The sequence below is a fragment of the Triplophysa rosa genome, linkage group LG14, assembly GCF_024868665.1.
Source record: "Triplophysa rosa linkage group LG14, Trosa_1v2, whole genome shotgun sequence".
In the NCBI taxonomy this organism is placed as follows: domain Eukaryota; kingdom Metazoa; phylum Chordata; class Actinopteri; order Cypriniformes; family Nemacheilidae; genus Triplophysa; species Triplophysa rosa.
The window spans coordinates 11,959,104-11,976,352 of NC_079903.1; the positions used below are offsets into that span (position 1 = coordinate 11,959,104).

Genomic DNA, 17,249 nt, shown 5'->3' on the forward strand with positions numbered 1-17,249 from the left:
AAAGCACATAAGAACCTGCACATAAATAATTTACGGTTTAAACAAATATATCCAAATAAACACATGTATGTGTAGGAGAAGCTGTGAAGAAATTGCTGAAACTTAAAATGGACCATGCAGTGTTTCCATGCAGTGCTTTTATGTTGTCTCACCCTGATTTGATGATACCTGGTCAAGCTTTAAAAAACGAAACTGTACGAGAACAGTAGATAACAGACAAGATAATGTGTGTGTCGTTAAGAGTATTCTAGCAGGTTAAATAAGTTATTTTCTAACGCACAAGCAGAGGGAGGAGCTTCAGGACAGAGCTATAACCGCCCATCACCGCTTCAACAGAGTATAGCAGGAGTTACATGAGGCACGTGGACAAAAATCCCGAAGTTTGAATTTAGCGACGCTTGCGGTGTGTTTTGTTTAATACACAGCATTATTCAGCAAAAACACAAGGATATTATTTCTCAAGACTTTAAGTGTAAGATCACACCCCCGGACTGCTAAAGGATGCATTGGTTTGCACTGTTAACGTGTATTCTCACCGTGTCGCTCGTGAATCAAGGTAAAGTTAACGTTACCTTTATGCACTTACATTGTTTTTGGAGTTGAGAACCTGTGTTTGCGTAGTTGTGTCTTTGATATTTACATTGAAATATTTCGAGTGTAATAGAAGAAGCTGTAATTAGCCTACTAAACTCTTACTTTTCAGATCTAACTCTAGAAACGTCACACGCAGCTGTTGTGAATCTATATAACGTTATATAAGTTATAAAGTAAACGATTGAGCACGTTATATCGCACAGCTAAAGAAAATTTGCCGATGTTTGAAGATGAGTAAGACGCAAACCTAGGAATCGTTTTCCTAAGTGCGCGCCAGTTTTTGTTTCCCAAAGTTTAATAGAATCATTTCTGTTTAAGGAACACTGCATTCATTAACTGTTTATTTAACGAAAATGCTTTATATCAGTAAATATTTTAATATCATTTCTATAACTCCCCCTTTCCACATCTGCTTGCACCTGTTCGACTGCGCATGCACACATGAAACAATGCATTGGATGGATATGAGCACAAAGTAAACCTCGATGCGTTTATTGCTGTTAAACCGATTATGAATAATTTAAGCGAGTCTTTTTTTATCTGTATCTCTTTTCAGTCATGGGGGGTTAGTTTTGCAGCATTTATCATTAGTAAATCAGTAGCATAGACAGGTAAAAATAGCCTACAAGACATAAGCCTCTGCGTTTTACCCCTTCCAGTTAACATGTGTTATCATAAGGCACCGTGAGCCCCAGCTCGTCTGTCAATACAACTTTAAAGCCTTTTGGGCAGGAAGGAGGACATAATGATAGGGTTCCATGTGTTGAATGATTGTTGGGTTGCAACACAAACTTTACCGCGCTGTGGCGGTTTTGTGCTCACAGACGCATTTCTGTATACAAGTGCAGAATGCGTCTGAACTAATTCAGAAGTTTGTGGTCAAACGAATCTTCAGTTACCAACACCTGTTAGCTAACTATTCAATACAACGTTTTTCTTCCTCAGATAATGGCGCACATGTCTATTTCAGTTGGGGTTAGTACCCGTAACGTTGTTTGTGTGACTGTGACTGTGTTTCTGATAAAACCTGAGAGCCGAAACGAATTTACAACTAACAAGTTAATTGTTACTGTAGCATCTGTTTCTGTTCTAACAGAGCTCTCTTCTTCACCCCTCCCCCCAACCCCTACCACACCCGACCCCCTCCAACACACACCATGTGCTATGTCACACCCGTAATACCAGTTCAGCTGTGGGTTTCTGTTCATTTTAACCATCCTATCCAAAACGAAGAACTTCCCTTTAGTGCGTTTTTGGCAAACATTGAAAACAAATATTGTGGTTAATGTGGGATTAAGTTTCATTTTAATTGTCAGACTAGATTTTATTGTAGTGAGAATTGTAGAAAGCATAACCCTCAGGCAATTTGCATTTGCAAAGTTTGTTGATTGGTTGTTTTTTTTATTGTGGAAGTAGTTTGAATATTCTTATCATGTTTCACTCGTTTGTTTCCCGGTGGAGATATCTGTATAGCAGTGAACATAGCTTGAAAGTTCATGTTAACACACCAGGTAAACTAATAGTATTCCAGTAGTACATTACAGTAAATTGATATGTAAAGCTATATAAAAGGAAAGCATTTGAATAGTTTTATTTATATTGTAAAACGACACATCCTTTAGACTTTTCCCCCACTCATTCAGTAGTTTCTGCCATACTGCACCATCCAAACAAATCCATTCGTGTGTGATGTTTAAAAAAAGAAAGCAAATAAAGGTGCATTTGCTTAGTTCAGAAGAACCGACTGCAATTTACCAGCACAAACAATTTTTAATAAGTTTCCCTCAGTGAACGTACTATTATAGTGGGAAACAATTGTTTTCCTCTGTCTTCTGTTCTCTAGCAGAGTAGTATTTGGTTGTTCATAAGAACCAGTTTATCTGTCATCAAGCAAGACAAGAGAGCAATTGTCTCGGGTTAAAAGAGAGAAGCCACATTGTTTTACAACAGGATAGTCATGTGTGTGCTTAGCAGCGACTCCTCTTGCCCTGTAGAAATGCTTCCATTGAGATGCATGATGTCCCCCATGGCTCTCTGTAACCTTCAGTGCACTTGTTTGGATCCACCCTGCATTTCCAACAAAAAGACAGGTTGTTTCTCTCTTGTTATTCGCTTTCTTCTGGACCTCCTCTGGACCCCTGCTGACTATATTGTCCGGCAGGTTTTCTTTAACTAATGCGGGTACGATTGCGACATCTCCCGCCGACTCTTCACCATTTGTAATCAAATTCAACTGTATGCTCCCCACCGAGAGCCATTATCTACCCCAACCCCTTCACTCCTCTTGAAAAAGACGTCGGGTTACCATATGAATTACTGCTGCTCATACCTCTCTTCCCATCATGCATTTCAAAAGCGACACTAAAATATGGAACTGTGTGAAAAATCCGCTGAGGACGCCGCTTTCTTTGCATCTCTGTGCAATTCACTCCCTCCATTTTTCTTCCTGAAAAATAAGTCGTTTTTTACAGTGTTTTTGTTTGGCAATGACCTTTAACATCTAATAGGAAGGACTTGTACTGCATATGTACAGTTGAAAGCTCTTAATCCCATGCTGTGTGTGCGCTCGGACTCAGGAAATGAAACCGGCCATTACAATAAAAGCCCCTCCAACCCCCTGAAACCGCCTTCTGTCTCTGCATTTTCTCCTCATTCCCTCTTCCAAGCGACGTGAGACCCTTAAATCATTTTTGGGCCTGCCCCTTCAGATCTTTTATGTGACATATTTCCTTCTACAGAGTCCCCTTTAGGCATCCTAAACATTTACACCATTTTTTTTCAATTTGCAGTTTTTTTCCCCATTACACAGTGTTGAGTAGACACATTTTCATAGTGGTTTAAAACCACCTCTTCCTTGTTGTACAAAGGTCATGTGTTTAGGCCAATGCTGTTTGTAAAGACAAAGTAACTGACGGTGTTAATAACTGATTGTACGTTGTAACGTTCAGGGCACCGCGCTGAGCAGCAACAGATCGCAGGCGGAAACAGACGTTATTAAACCAGCCACCGATAACCTTTCTCCTTATATAAATAGGTTTATATGCTTAGCCACACAGTGGGTCTTATTTTCACCTTTATAGCTGAATGTTCTGAATGTATGTTTTAAACAGTAGCCCCCTCAACCGCCCTGCCTCGACCTCAAAGTTTGTGTCTCATGCACAAACATCCTGTATCTTTTGCATTGATCATCATATGTGAATTAGAAACTGTAGCTTGTTGTCATCTGTCTGCAGATTGAAACAAACAGTGAGACGTTGCAGTGGTGTTATGGTAAATATCAATTCACACATGCTTATCCAAATGAGCCACAACCAGCGTCCCACTAAAACCAGTTTAAAAACGAACTTTCTTTCAGTTTCAATAGTCTTTTCTTGTCACCTCCACAATTTTGTTTGCACAATTCTGTTTTTATCGCTAATATCTGTCTGCCCCTGTTAAAACAATTCCACATGCAGAAACAGGACTGCTCTGTAAGTTTGCGCTTTGGAAAGACAAGCTCCTAGCCTAACCTTTGACATTTACACTTTGAAGTCAGCTTCAGAAAACATATAAGCTTGTCTTTAGTTTTCTTTCTATTGTGGGAACTTTGATGTCGCATTGCTTTGAGCTGGCAAGCCTGCACAGGCCATAGTGAGCCACAGCCGCACCTGTGCCAGGTGTCTCTGCTCTCTGACTGCTCGAAAACTTCCTGGTGGATTTCCAAAATAGCACAGATTTCTTGTGATCAAGAGTTTAAGAACGAGATCTTAGGAACGGTCAAAGGGCATTGGACTTTAATTGGGGTATTCATGATTGCACATTCTGGATATGAGATGTAGGTCAGCAGTTAAGGTTATACATTTACAAAATCATAAACCGGGTTGATTTGTGGTGAGGATGTTAAAGGCATAGGTCACCGAAAAATAGAAATTCTGTCTTCAATAGTTTCTCCATAGTCAGCCAGTACATAAAGTGCATTCAATCTGTTTTAAGAGGCTTACTGCAGATGTTGACCCCCAGGCAACTGGGATCATGAAGCAGAAGACAGTTAAGAATCCTCATGACCTCTTTTACGAACCTGGCCAAACCCTAAACGACACAGGAATGTGAAACAGATCCGTTTTCACATATCGGATCACCAAAATGACAGTTTTTTACATCAGAGAGTTGTAAAGATAATTTCATTTTCTTAGATAGCAAAGGCCTTGAGGTAGCACACTCCCCAACTTCTGTATTTTGTTGTTCTTCCCCCCAGCGGAGGGGAGCCAACGGCTGCACACACCAACTGTGCATTTTGAAATCAACGTTTAGCCTTGTTTTGTTGCACAGATAAGGGTGGTCAGTATACGCCGGGCCCTCACAGGACGTGGGAGGCAACCGTTCGAGAGTTAGAAAGGCTAAAGAATGCGCTTATTTAACTTTCAATAGAAGCTAACTGACCTCTGTGTTTTGGCACCAAATTTGATTGGTATCTCAATGCCTGCAAGCAAACGCCGATGTTATGAACACAAGGGGCCCCGCATGGACCCTGTGGAATGCAAATGCTTAGAGCCCAGAGGCATTCGGGAACGGGGAGACTGGTTTGAGGAAGAGATAAAGCCACGGTTTCTGTCTATGCAAAAATACTCGACACCTTGCTGTTTAAAAAACGGCGTTTGAATATATGTTCAACTGGACTTTGATGTTTGGAATGTTGTTAATAAAAGACCACATGAATCCTCTTATACATCTAATTGGTCGACAATAAATTGTGAAGATCTGAAGTCTGTGCTCTTAAGTTTTACATATAAGTGTCTGTTCATTTTAAGGTTGTGCAGGTTGACAAGCCTGTGGGTTGCATGAACGACTAGTCGGTTTTAAAGGAACAGTTCATCATTTACCCACCCCCACATTGTTCCAAATCTGTACAAATGTCTGTGTTCTGATGAACACAGAGAAAGATATTTGGAATAATGCTTGTAACCAAACAGTTCTTGGAAAAAAATGTTTTTTAAATTGAACACAAAAGAAGATAATTTGAAGAATGTAGGAAAGCAAACAGCTCTGGGGCACGTTTGAATACCATTGTGATTTTTCATGCGATGGTGGCCAATAACTGTTTGCTTACAAGCATTCTTCCAAATATCTTTCTCTGTGTTCATCAGAGCAAAGACATTTGTACAGATTTGGAACAACAACTCGAGGGTGAGTATATGATGACAGAATTTCTCGTTTTGGATGAACTGTCCCTTAAAGAGGCCATGTTTAACACATGCTTTTTTGGGGGGCGATGAGTATCACTGCTAAAAATAAAAACATAAAAAAATTACAGATCAACAGCCATTTCTAGTGAATTTTACACATACAGTAACGTTGTAGTAGACACATAACAAAATGATTTGGGTAAGTACTAACTTGAACTTGTACTGACCTAATTTTGTTAGATGTTACCAGGTAACATAACTTAGATGATGTAATGGCAGCAGTTTCTGGAGGGGTAGCAGAATGAACAGCCACTCATAACCCTGAACTAGTAAATTGCTTTTGTGGTTAATGGAGCTCACAGGAAGCTGCATGTCTGTATTTTGTTAATAGTTCTCTATTTAGTTTAATAGCCGCTCATGAACGGGGGTCCACCAAAGAATCCTCCGGGTCAGCATTGAATCAGCCGTGATGTGCCTGTCAGACATTCTTTAAGGTCCCCAGGGGGTCCTGCAATCAAATACATAATTTAGAACGTAATGGACGTGATTTCTGAGTGCACTTATCACTTATGAGTGCAACCTGCTTGATGAGTTTTGTTTGGAGAGCAATTTCGGATCCATCTTGGGTTTAATTTATAGCATGTTCAAGGCAGCCTAATGGCTCATGCATGTTAAAGTGAGGACATTTGGTGTAAAAAGGCAGGTTCGAAATCAATTTCATGGTTGTCTTAGTCTCTTGGAGATTCACTATGGTGGCAGTCTGTAAAACCTTAAACCACTCCCTGTGTGTCTACAACGCGTGCACACATAAGCACTTAACTGACTCAGCTTAAGTTAATGGTTTGCGAACATCTCGTTTTGAACCTATTCACATTTGTTTGAGCAGTCTGTGAGATTCAGAAGGTATATGGGTAGTTGACAAATAAACTGCACATGTGTCCTATGTGTGACAGGAGAAATTTAGTAAAAAACAATGAAGATAAATCTCTCTTATGCTGTTTTACATTATACATATAAATATGAATAATATAAATTAACATACTACTAATAGTTTATTTTCTAAATTTTTGCAGTCATACCACGTTACGGTTTATTTGTCAACTACCCATGTACATATTTTAGGGGTCTAACAATGCACTCGGGTTCAAGGTTTTAATAAACCACCTGTATGTAAATTAATAAAAATGTGATTGCATTGTCACTAAAAAATTAATTAAGAAAGGAATTAAAGGTGCTAGTTGTAATTTTTTAAAGGATCTTTTGACAGAAATGCAATATAACATACATAACTATGTCTTCAGAGGTGTATAAAGACCTTACATACACCGCGGGTCCCCTTACGTTGAATTCACCATGTTGTTTCTACAGTAGCCCTAAACGGATAAACTGCTCTACAGAACGCGTTTCGTAAATACATTATCTCCTTCAGCAAATAAGCGAAAACATGATTTCATCTTAGTTCTGTGTCAGCCACCGTAGTGCTTCAAAAGGGTGGTGTGGAGCAGCTGTTGGTTGGAATTCGCAATCTCACCACTAGATGCCGCTAAATTTCATACACTAGACCTTTAAGAAAGCAAAACCTTAAAGGGATACATCACTGAAAAATGAAAATTCTGTCATCGTTTACTCACCTTCGAGTTCCAAATCTGTATAAATTTCTTTGTTCTGATGAACACAGAGAAAGATATTTGGAAGAATGCTTATAACACAACAGATCCTGCCCCCTATTGACTTTCATAGTAGGATAAATTACTTTTTCATTTTATTTGTTCTGTTGAATACAAAATAAGACATTTTTAAGAATGTAGGGAAGCAAACCGTTCAGGGGCACTTTTGACTACCATTGCATTTTTCCTATTATGGTAGTCAATGGGGGCAAAATCTGTCTGGTTAATAAGCATTCTTCCAAATATCTTTCTCTGTGTTCATCAGAACAAAGAAATTTATACAGATTTGGAACAACTCGAAGGTGATTAAATGATGACAGAATTTTCCTTTTTAGGTGAAGTATCCCTTTAAGTAAGGACGTCTTAAAGCTGTTAATGTTAAAAACATTAAACAACATAATATAATTTGTCGTTGGTCTCATGTGTCGGCAACTCAATCAACAGGATAATTTTTTTAATATCATGCTAGATCTATTAGCTGTATTAATAAATGTATCTAATAAGTATATATATATATATATAGTATATATTTATAGTATATAAATATTATATAACAGAGTTTTAAAACAGGTGTATGATGAAGCTACTCGAGCAGAGCACCTGTTTGCCAGACAAAGAGCATCGGGATGGGGGGAGTAGTGTCATTTGTTTACTTCACCTGCTGGTGGTTTGTTCTGAGCTCTGAGGTCACTCGTGCACACACCCTTTTCTCTTGTAGTGTGTCAGCCAGTGTCCATTTACTTTTCTACTAATACTAAGAAAATGCCACAGGGTGAATGAGTAATCTGAGTGATCAATTTTCAGTAAAGTATTGCTGTATGATTAAAGCACGTTACTAATGTTGTAATAATCTATGATCGTGAATAGCAGTATTTAGTTTGGATGAATTTCCAGTTAAGAGCTGGTGTTGATGCAGGGATTATTGGAGGGAACCAAAGTTGTTTTTGTGACTCTTAGTTTTGTGTCTCACATATTTGTAAAGAAAACATAGCCAGGAGCTGAATTCTGTTTTATGACGGGTCTGTACATTTATAAAAGAGTTGTCAGCAGAAAACAACTTCACTGAGCATTGAGACAAAACTTAAGCTTTGCATAACAAATACCTGTGTGGCTTCAGGGCAGCCTCATTCTCTAGTGCTCATATAACCCTGACTGAACTTTACACTAAACATTTTTCCAAAAGAGAAAACATGCATAATTGATTTTAACTTCAGAACCTTATGGAACGTTATATTAAGTTATGGTATATATGATATCACAGCATTCCACTAGGAAAGTGTTATTGGATCTCACACTTTTATGTCTTTTGCCAGTAAACATTTTGCTTACCGCCACGGGTTGAATCAAAATTTCTAAAGCCCAAATCGCTCTTTAAATGGCAGGTTCAGTCATGCAAATGTCATAAACAGGATTCGGTGGAATGTTGTCATAGGTCTAGCTATGGAATTCACAATCTCAGACGTTTATCGGTTTTTTGTTTGCAGTATCTGTCAACTGTCAAGGCCCCTTCCTCAGAATATCGGTTGTGTGTAGTTGCGACAAACTACAACCAGTTTTACCGGCTTTAGAGTTTGCAACCTTGTTTTACAATTTGCATATTAGCTTTTAAACATAAACATGTAGGCAGTGAAGCTTATGTGAAACACAATTGTGCACAAATACTGTAGTTGCAGTTTACAATGTTTGTGCACATTTTTCAGCATGCTAGTCAGCTTTAGCTGTGTGTATGGCTCAGTGGTTACAGCATGGCACTAGCAATGCCAAGGTGATGGGTTCGATCCCAGGGCAATGCACATAGTCAGAAACATATGTATAACAATGCAATGTAAGTCGCTTTGGATAAAAGCGTCTGCCAAATGCATAAATGTAAATGGCTTCTTCATACCTATTAGAGTAGTAATGAAAAAAGATGTTGTCCAAAATGATTTATTATTTTGACTATAAGTTTTATTACTTGCCCTTTGTGTGATTTAAGTTGTAACAGTACACAATAAAAATGTATTTTAGCATAGAGAAGTTGACTTTTTGAGAATGTGTCAGAGAAGTACAGACAGTACTCGAACAAATGTGAGTGTCTTTGTCTATTTGAATAGTCAAATTTTTTGCCTGCTTTGCCTGGTTCCAGTCAAAATTATTTTAATTCAAATAAAATTAAAATCTTTCTGGTCAAAAAACCTGAGGCTTAGTCTTGGTTTCACAACAGGCTAACTATAACCTGTACGAATATTTCGATGTTCACTTTATTGCTTTGTCCAACACATATTCACGGCCAGTGCTCTGTTGTTTTTCTTGTGTATTTTAGTGAGCAGTTTGGAAACAGTTTCTGCCAATTATGGGGAGACCGTTACAATCCCATGCAACAAAGGTCTTGTCAAAGCAGAGGACGTCACGATTACCAAATGGAAATATGTAAGTACTGCTATTATGTTTGCTGAATAACTCATCAATTCCCATCTAAACAGTTCATTACAAACTCACGCCATTGGTCAAAACAAAAGCCACGTGTCGGACTGTATGATGTTTTGAAAACATTACAGAGGTCAACCTGTAAATGGCCCATTTGTGGTTGTCATGAAACTGCTCTGTTAAACATGGCTGTTTTTATTAGGACAAAGGGAACATACTGGTGAAGCTTCGGGATCAGAATGCAACCGTTTTAGATGACGTGAACTACAAGACCAGAGTCAGTTTGAAAGATGACTTCAGTCTCGTCATCACAAAAGTGACTATGGACGATCAGAGAACCTTCACCTGCATCACCGTCGTGTCTGCTGACATTCTGGAATTCCCTGTTCAGCTGGCCATTAATAGTAAGTGTTGGACACCATAGCAAAGCCTAGAAATTCTTAAGAATAATGATAACTCGCAATTGAGTAAAAGTCTTTCTGGCAGCACTTATGGATTATACCAGCAACAAACAATGTATATTCTCTCTGCAGAGGCTCCGTCGCCACCTCAGATCACAGAACAAGCAACTGTGATGGAGATCGGCAAACTAACTACGGTAAGTTCAGTCCAATATAGTCAATTGATACAATATAGAGTTCAGATACAAAAGCCTCTTATGTGCCGTTTTACAATTTTCTTCAAAAATTAGCGTTTCTTTTCATGCTCCTATGTTTAGATTCAGTCATTTCGCTTTAATGGCAATGAATACGTCCTCTTTGCCATTCAAGTAAAATAACTTTTAATATAAACACCCTAGCCTGATAAAAATATAAAGGAAGAGGCGATCACATCTGAACTCTCCATATAGACATTTATACAATGTCTTTGTGAATATTTTAAACATATATCTTTTTTTTATATAACCATATATTCGATATATGTGAAGATATTAACCATGTGTAACATTTTTAAGAACATAAATGATGATATCTGTGCTTGCATATTCTCAGTATGTCTACATCCGCCTGTCTTCTTTCTCATAACTCGTGCTTTTGTCTCATTAGGTAGCGGAGTGCCGTACCGAAGGTGCCAACCCAGCTGCCAACATCACGTGGTTTAAGAACAAAACTCCACTTGCGTCTGACGGAACAGGTAGAGTGAGACGTGGCAATATGAAAATATTGGATGCTCAAACTGACCACAGCTGATCCCCATTGAATGCTTTTTTATTAACCAATAGTTTCCATTTATTACAGCGATTAAAATCAGCCAAGCTGTGGATGTTGATAGCGTGACCAAACTTTCTGCCACGACTTCTAAGCTTGAATACGCAGCGGTGAAGGAAGATGTTAATGCCAAATTCACCTGTCGTGTTCAACACGTCCGATCAGCCGACATGGAGTCTTCACCTCTTAACTTCACAGTGAACTGTGAGTTTCTTTTTTTTGTCTCCAGAAATGAGAAATGACTTTCTATTTATTCGTTTCATGTTATTTGGGTTGGCAGTTTGTGCTGTCCTACTATTGTTTTATTACTTCCTGTTATAATTATGTATCCTTAGTTCTTTGTGTGAATGAATCTGTTGAAAACTGAAGTGGTTAATGGCCTAATGTTTGGCATAATTCTCAGCATTATTTAGAATGACCATTTGAAGCACCAATGAGAAAATGGCTTCAGAATCAAATGGCTCTTTGAATTTTGTCCAATAAGATCTGTAATTTGGCCTTTCGGGAATACGGCTATTGGACGGTAAATGAGGTTTTGGCGTTATTGTGAAGGAACTAGCTCAGCACTACTCGGACTACCTCTCGAAAGCATTTCTCACCACAAAAGAGCCTCGACTCTTGAGCTGAAGGGCCTCTTCTGGCTCATAAGGAGATTTTGTGAAGTGCTCTTATCTGCACGGGTTCTATCAGGGCTTAATGGCCCCTCTCTGTCCGGCTCACCATGATTCATACATGTCCTCTCTACAGACCCAACCGAGAAGGTCAGCCTCCAGGTGGTGTCCCAGGGCCCTTTTAAGGAAGGAGACAATGTCACCCTCAAATGCACGGCAGACGGGAACCCTCCTCCCCCAATCTACAATTTTTACATCAAGGTACGTCTGCTGAAGGAAACTCAAGCTCCTTTACAGAAGGCTGATGTGAGGTTTTCAAAACGTGTCTGTGTTTCTCTGTAGGGCGAGAAAAAGACAGTGGAAAACTCGAACACGTACACCTTGAGGAACATCACTCGGGCCGACACCGGAGAATACAAATGCTCGCTGGTGGACGGGGAGGACATGGTGGATACGGCACAAATCACCGTTGATTGTACGGGACACTTTGTTTTCTGTTCTCGATTCTTGACAGATAGATCGATGATTGTTTTTCAAAGTTAACAGTAATGCATCATTTTTTTGTCTTCAAAGATCTTGAGGTGGTCCTCAGCAGCACCGGTAAAATTAACAAGAAAGTCGGCGAGAGCTTTGAGATCACTCTGGATATCGACGGCTCAGGAACAACGCAAACATCTTGGAGAAAGGTAGAAAAGAAACGTCTCTTTTACAATTCATACGAATAATAACTAGACTACTTATTGTTATTAGATGACTACGTAAGCAATAAGCATTCAATGTTTGTAAATTGTGCAATATGCACTGCAGTATCAGCAGAGTTTTTTTCCCCGGCTAGATGAAAGTGTGTGTTTGTGTTTATGGTGTCGCAAAACAAAAATTCTTCTTAAAACAATCACAACTTTGTGATTTCCAGTCCTAAACTCTAATTTATGCTGAAACTCTAACGTTCAGGGCAATGCCAAGCTGGAGAAGGCGCCTAAGTTTGACAAGCTGAAGTATTCTGATTCTGGAGTTTATGGGTGTGTTGTTTCCATGGGTGGCCTAAAGAAAACACAAACATTTGAATTAATAGTTGAAGGTGAGTGCTATTTATTTTTTGAGCTATTAAATTTGTTTAAAAACATTGAACGCAGTCTTAAGTGTACCATTGTACATTTAACTATTTTCTCATTCTTTTGGATTTGAGAGTATCTTCTGTATTATTTTGATGGCTAATGAGAAGTCTTTTTGCAGGCGCTCCAGTGATCAAGAGCCTGATCAATAAGAAAGGTGATGGAACCATGAACAAGGTCTTGATTTGTGTGGGAGAAGGCTCTCCAAAGCCCACCGTACAATGGAGCATCAACGGCACAAATGTAAGTCTGAACTAAATTATTTTATACAAGTCACCACAGAACTTGACCTTATTAGAGATCTCATTATATTAGAATAAAGCTTTGGAAATTAACTACCTAAAAAGGAGAAAATTGTGTCAGTGTCTTTTAATCTTGTAGATTGGACAAGCCAGCTAGACATTCTTATAAAAAGCTGTCACATCGTGTGCGATTATGACCTCGATAACATTTTCAACGAATGCGAGCCGTGGGTTGTCACGTACAGTAGTTTGTTAGACAAAGCACTTACAGTACCTGTATCAGGAAGCTCTCGGATGAGCTCAGTATTCAAACAAACCAGATTGGTAAAGTGACTGAATGGGCGTGGAAAGAGAACGCAATTAAAGTCAGGAGACTTGCGCACATCCTGTGTAATGTGGGTGTAATGGTTTAAATACGCTATCAATGCAACTAAACTCTAGAGAAGTGCATTATCTGAGTCCATATGTGTATGGCAGTAAAAAGGGAATGTACTAGCACATAAGGACAAACTTTAGAGCAATAGCGCCCTCATGTGGTGCATATAGTCGTTTACAAAAGCAGCTGTCTTTAATAATATTGCTAAGGTGTACTTGTTGCCATATCATTGTTTTACAGTTCTGTAATATATGAAAGACAAAATAATGGTGATGTTTTGAAATTAATGATTTAATGTGCTATAATTTCAGGTTGATGAGACTGCTTATGTGGATGGCAAAATCACATATAGCTTGACACTTATTCCAAAGGTTAATCTGACTGTGTCCTGCACTGTCTCTAATGATTTGGGATCTGACATTAGAAGCATTAATGTCTCAACATGTAAGTTTGCCTCTCCCCACTTTTTGCATCACTTTTCTTTATGATTGACGCTGTTCATTGGTTAATTTAGACAAAACCGTTATTGGAAAAATAAAATCTTTGAAAAACATAAAGCTAGGATAATATATTTGTTCACTACAACATCACACAACTATATTTATTGTGGTTTTGATTTTAATAACTGTTTTGTCAAAATAATTTTGTTGTCAATCACATTAAATGATCTACATTAAGAGGTGCATTTCAACAATGCAATATTAAAGACATGGGTCATAATATAAATATTATATTAAAATATAGACGTTTTCAAGGTAAACTATTGGGTTCTCCATATATTAATCAAAATGAATTTGAAGCAATCCAGCATTTTACAGTGTGTTAAATCATCAAATCAGTTTATAAGCATTTAGAATATGCATAGAATATTTTGTGGTCATTACATATTTTTTCAATTTTAGGATAATGTTTTAAACAAATAATTTCTGCAGTGCTGTGCTATTTGTATACAGACGTATACAAAATGTAATGCTATTTTATATCTGATTACAGTTGCTGATGACGTGACAATGGACAAACAAGGTAAGATATTGATCTTAAGCTGAATTTATGTGAGCTTGTAGGCTTTTGTTTAGTTATTGTCACCACTTATTCTCCGCCCACCTCTAACCTCTATATTTCTTAAGCAGATATGAAACAGGAGCAAAGTGAGCAGACTACAATGGTTGTTGGCATCGTTGTTGGATTGTTGGTGGCTGCTCTTGCAGTAGGCCTGGCCTACTGGCTATATTTGAAAAAATTCAGGTACTGTCTTCTTAATGAATAGCGTTCTTATTCATAACATTTTGTGCATTTGCATTTTTTGTGTTATGTGAAACACTTATAATTGTTTAAAGTGGTCAACTGTAATCTTTAATCTCTATGTACTTGTAGGACAGGCACATGGAAAACTGGAGAAAAGGAGGATGGGTCAGCAGAGGAGAGCAAGAAGCTGGAAGAGAATCAGAGCCAGAAAGCAGATGTGTAATGTTTAAAGAGCCGTTCAGGGTGAGGGACAAAGTATTTCTGAAGTATTTATCACCTTAGATCAAATTAAAGTTGGTCTGGGCTTTCAATAAGCGATCAGAAAAAAATTATACGTACATGTAGATCCATGTTTAATACGCCTTTTAATAGGCATACAAAAACAAGGGAGATATTCTTTGTTTTCCATATGTTTTTTTTTTTAACCCGAGTGCCAGATAATGCAAAAATTGAGTAAATTAAGAAACATAAACTTTCCTCATTGGATAGTTTGCATTTGACAGAAGCTTTTATCCAAAGATTGAACCCATGACTGTGGTGTTGCTCTTCTAGATGAGCTACAGGAACACGTTTGTTATGAATCTGCCTTAAGATGTTATTATAACATCTTTTTTCTCCAAAGGATTTATTGACTACTGTCCCTTCTATCCACTGGAGGAGAGGTGTACGCGTCAAGGGGAAATCTGAAAAAATAAAAACAACTGTCATGGAGGGTCTGAATGGCTGGGCCAGTTACATCTCCACCATTGGGCAGTTAATAAATAATGTGTGTTGTAAAGTATGTGAATTATTTGCATTGAAGATCAAGGCCATTAAGAAAACAGTTTGTAAAAAGTGTTCATTTAGGCTGTTTGGGGTGCTTTTCTTTTGCCCTCTGAAGTAAAGTCTTTTTTTTTTCTGTGCCCCAAACTTTTTGTACATGCATTTTGCAGTTTCACTTGATGTGTAATAACACAGCGGCCTTCAGTTTTCAAGACCTTGTATGGGATGTGTGCGAACCATGCCACATTTACTCGGAGTAAGTCCTTTGTTTTATAATTATATATAGTACCAAATCTGTGGCATGATGCGAGGCATGATTTTCGCAGTTAACTCAGCACTTGGGTTTGAGTTTTGAAGTCTTAACAAGTCAGCGAGGAGACAAATTGAGCAGTAAAATTAATATTATACTCTTTTGGATTTGAAGACAATTATTTAGCTATGTCTACCCGCGCATTCTAATCATGTAACCTTCAGGAATTGAAGACTTTGTGATGTTATAAATGAGCAAATATAATGCAGGGACCAGTGTTTCTTTATTGTTGAAAACAATACCCTGTGCTTGGATTGTTAAGAATTGTGCCTTGTTTACCATACAGTTTTTAAAGACTAAATTACAGCCATGTTACCATATTTGTTTCATTTGCTCTGACCAATGTACATTCTCATTATTCCCAATATTCACTTTTTCTCTCAGATTATCACCTATTTCTGTGTGTTCTGATGTATCATCGTTTTGTGCCAGAATTGTATGTGATCCATTTGAAGCATTACTTGTAAATATGGTAAACTTTTTTGTTGTTGTTTTTTTGTTCTATTTATATTGATAAGGTTTAGCTAAATGGCAGTGTTTACCATCATGTTAGTTGTAGTAATTGTTTTCGGAAAATATACCTCCATTGCTGTTGAATTGTAGTTCAATTGATGGTATTTACTTGCAGGCTTTAGAATTGTGAAATAGAATCGTCCAGCTTTCCATTTTGCATAGTGGTGTTACTGCATTTTCACAGTTCAGTGCTCATTAGTGCGTTTAAACCACCATCTAGACCAAAGAGGTTGAATGTGGCCATGCAAGTATTGTACATACTGACCATTGTTTTGTACTTTTAGTTCAAATAAAAGTGTACATTTTTAGCAGTGTTTCTGTTCTTTTCATTTCTTGGCAGTTTTGTCAACCCCCCCAAAAATGTAGAAATTCATATGAGGCAACTTGTACATCACTTCCGGTCTACAAAATGTAAGCATAGTCCTTTAGATAACATGTTTTCAAGAAATTGTGGTGACACTTTACAATAAGGTTGTATGTTAACATTAGTAAATCCATTAGGTAACGCGAACTAACAATGAACAACACGAACAATTATGAACAATTTATTAATCATAGTTTAAATGAATTTCAGCATTTACAAATACAACTTTAAAGTCAATAGTTGTGATGTTGTATGTAACTTTTGTATTGACATTAACTAACATTAACGAATATTAAATAACGAAAACTATATTGTTAGTTCATGCTAATGTTGTAAACTGTTACCAAATTTTTGTATATGCTGAATAGAAAAATGGAGTAAAGAAAGGCTATTATAAATTCAGTACGAGAATTCTAAAGGTTATTGCTTTAAAGCATTGAACCAATAGTTTTATATTGGTCATTGCAGCACTTGTTGCTGTCCATGGTGCTGGAATGACTCGCATATTGCAAAATGTAGCTAGTTTCAATAGAAACCAAATGATCTTTACCTCAGATGACAAAGGCCACTACTTCTCATTTCAATTAATCGGTTAAAAGATGATAAGACAAGTGATCAATGTGCAGAAGATGAATCGCATAAAGAAACAAACAAAAAATTGTATATGTTATTATTTT

The 17,249-nt window shown here is 37.7% G+C and overlaps 1 protein-coding gene across 1 annotated transcript; it reads left to right on the top strand.

Moving 5' to 3' along the window:
• The first annotated feature begins 333 nt into the window (after positions 1 to 333).
• Positions 334 to 16,538, top strand: alcamb (activated leukocyte cell adhesion molecule b). The gene is made up of 16 exons (XM_057351103.1): positions 334 to 556; positions 9,726 to 9,832; positions 10,032 to 10,233; positions 10,363 to 10,427; positions 10,876 to 10,963; positions 11,068 to 11,241; positions 11,785 to 11,909; positions 11,991 to 12,123; positions 12,222 to 12,334; positions 12,600 to 12,726; positions 12,882 to 13,003; positions 13,690 to 13,822; positions 14,372 to 14,401; positions 14,509 to 14,623; positions 14,753 to 14,866; positions 15,246 to 16,538. The coding sequence occupies exons 1-15, from the start codon at positions 502 to 504 to the stop codon at positions 14,844 to 14,846; spliced, it is 1,683 nt and encodes a 560-aa protein (XP_057207086.1). The 5' UTR covers positions 334 to 501; the 3' UTR covers positions 14,847 to 14,866; positions 15,246 to 16,538.
• Positions 16,539 to 17,249: the final 711 nt, after the last annotated feature.

Excerpts from the sequence above, each read along its gene's own strand:
- alcamb (XM_057351103.1), top strand. The coding sequence starts at position 502 with ATGCATTGGTTTGCACTGTTAACGTGTATTCTCACCGTGTCGCTCGTG. Across the intron at positions 10,234-10,362 it reads TGTTCAGCTGGCCATTAATA|AGGCTCCGTCGCCACCTCAG; the intron begins GTAAGTGTTGGA and ends TTCTCTCTGCAG. Across the intron at positions 12,335-12,599 it reads CGCAAACATCTTGGAGAAAG|GGCAATGCCAAGCTGGAGAA; the intron begins GTAGAAAAGAAA and ends TCTAACGTTCAG.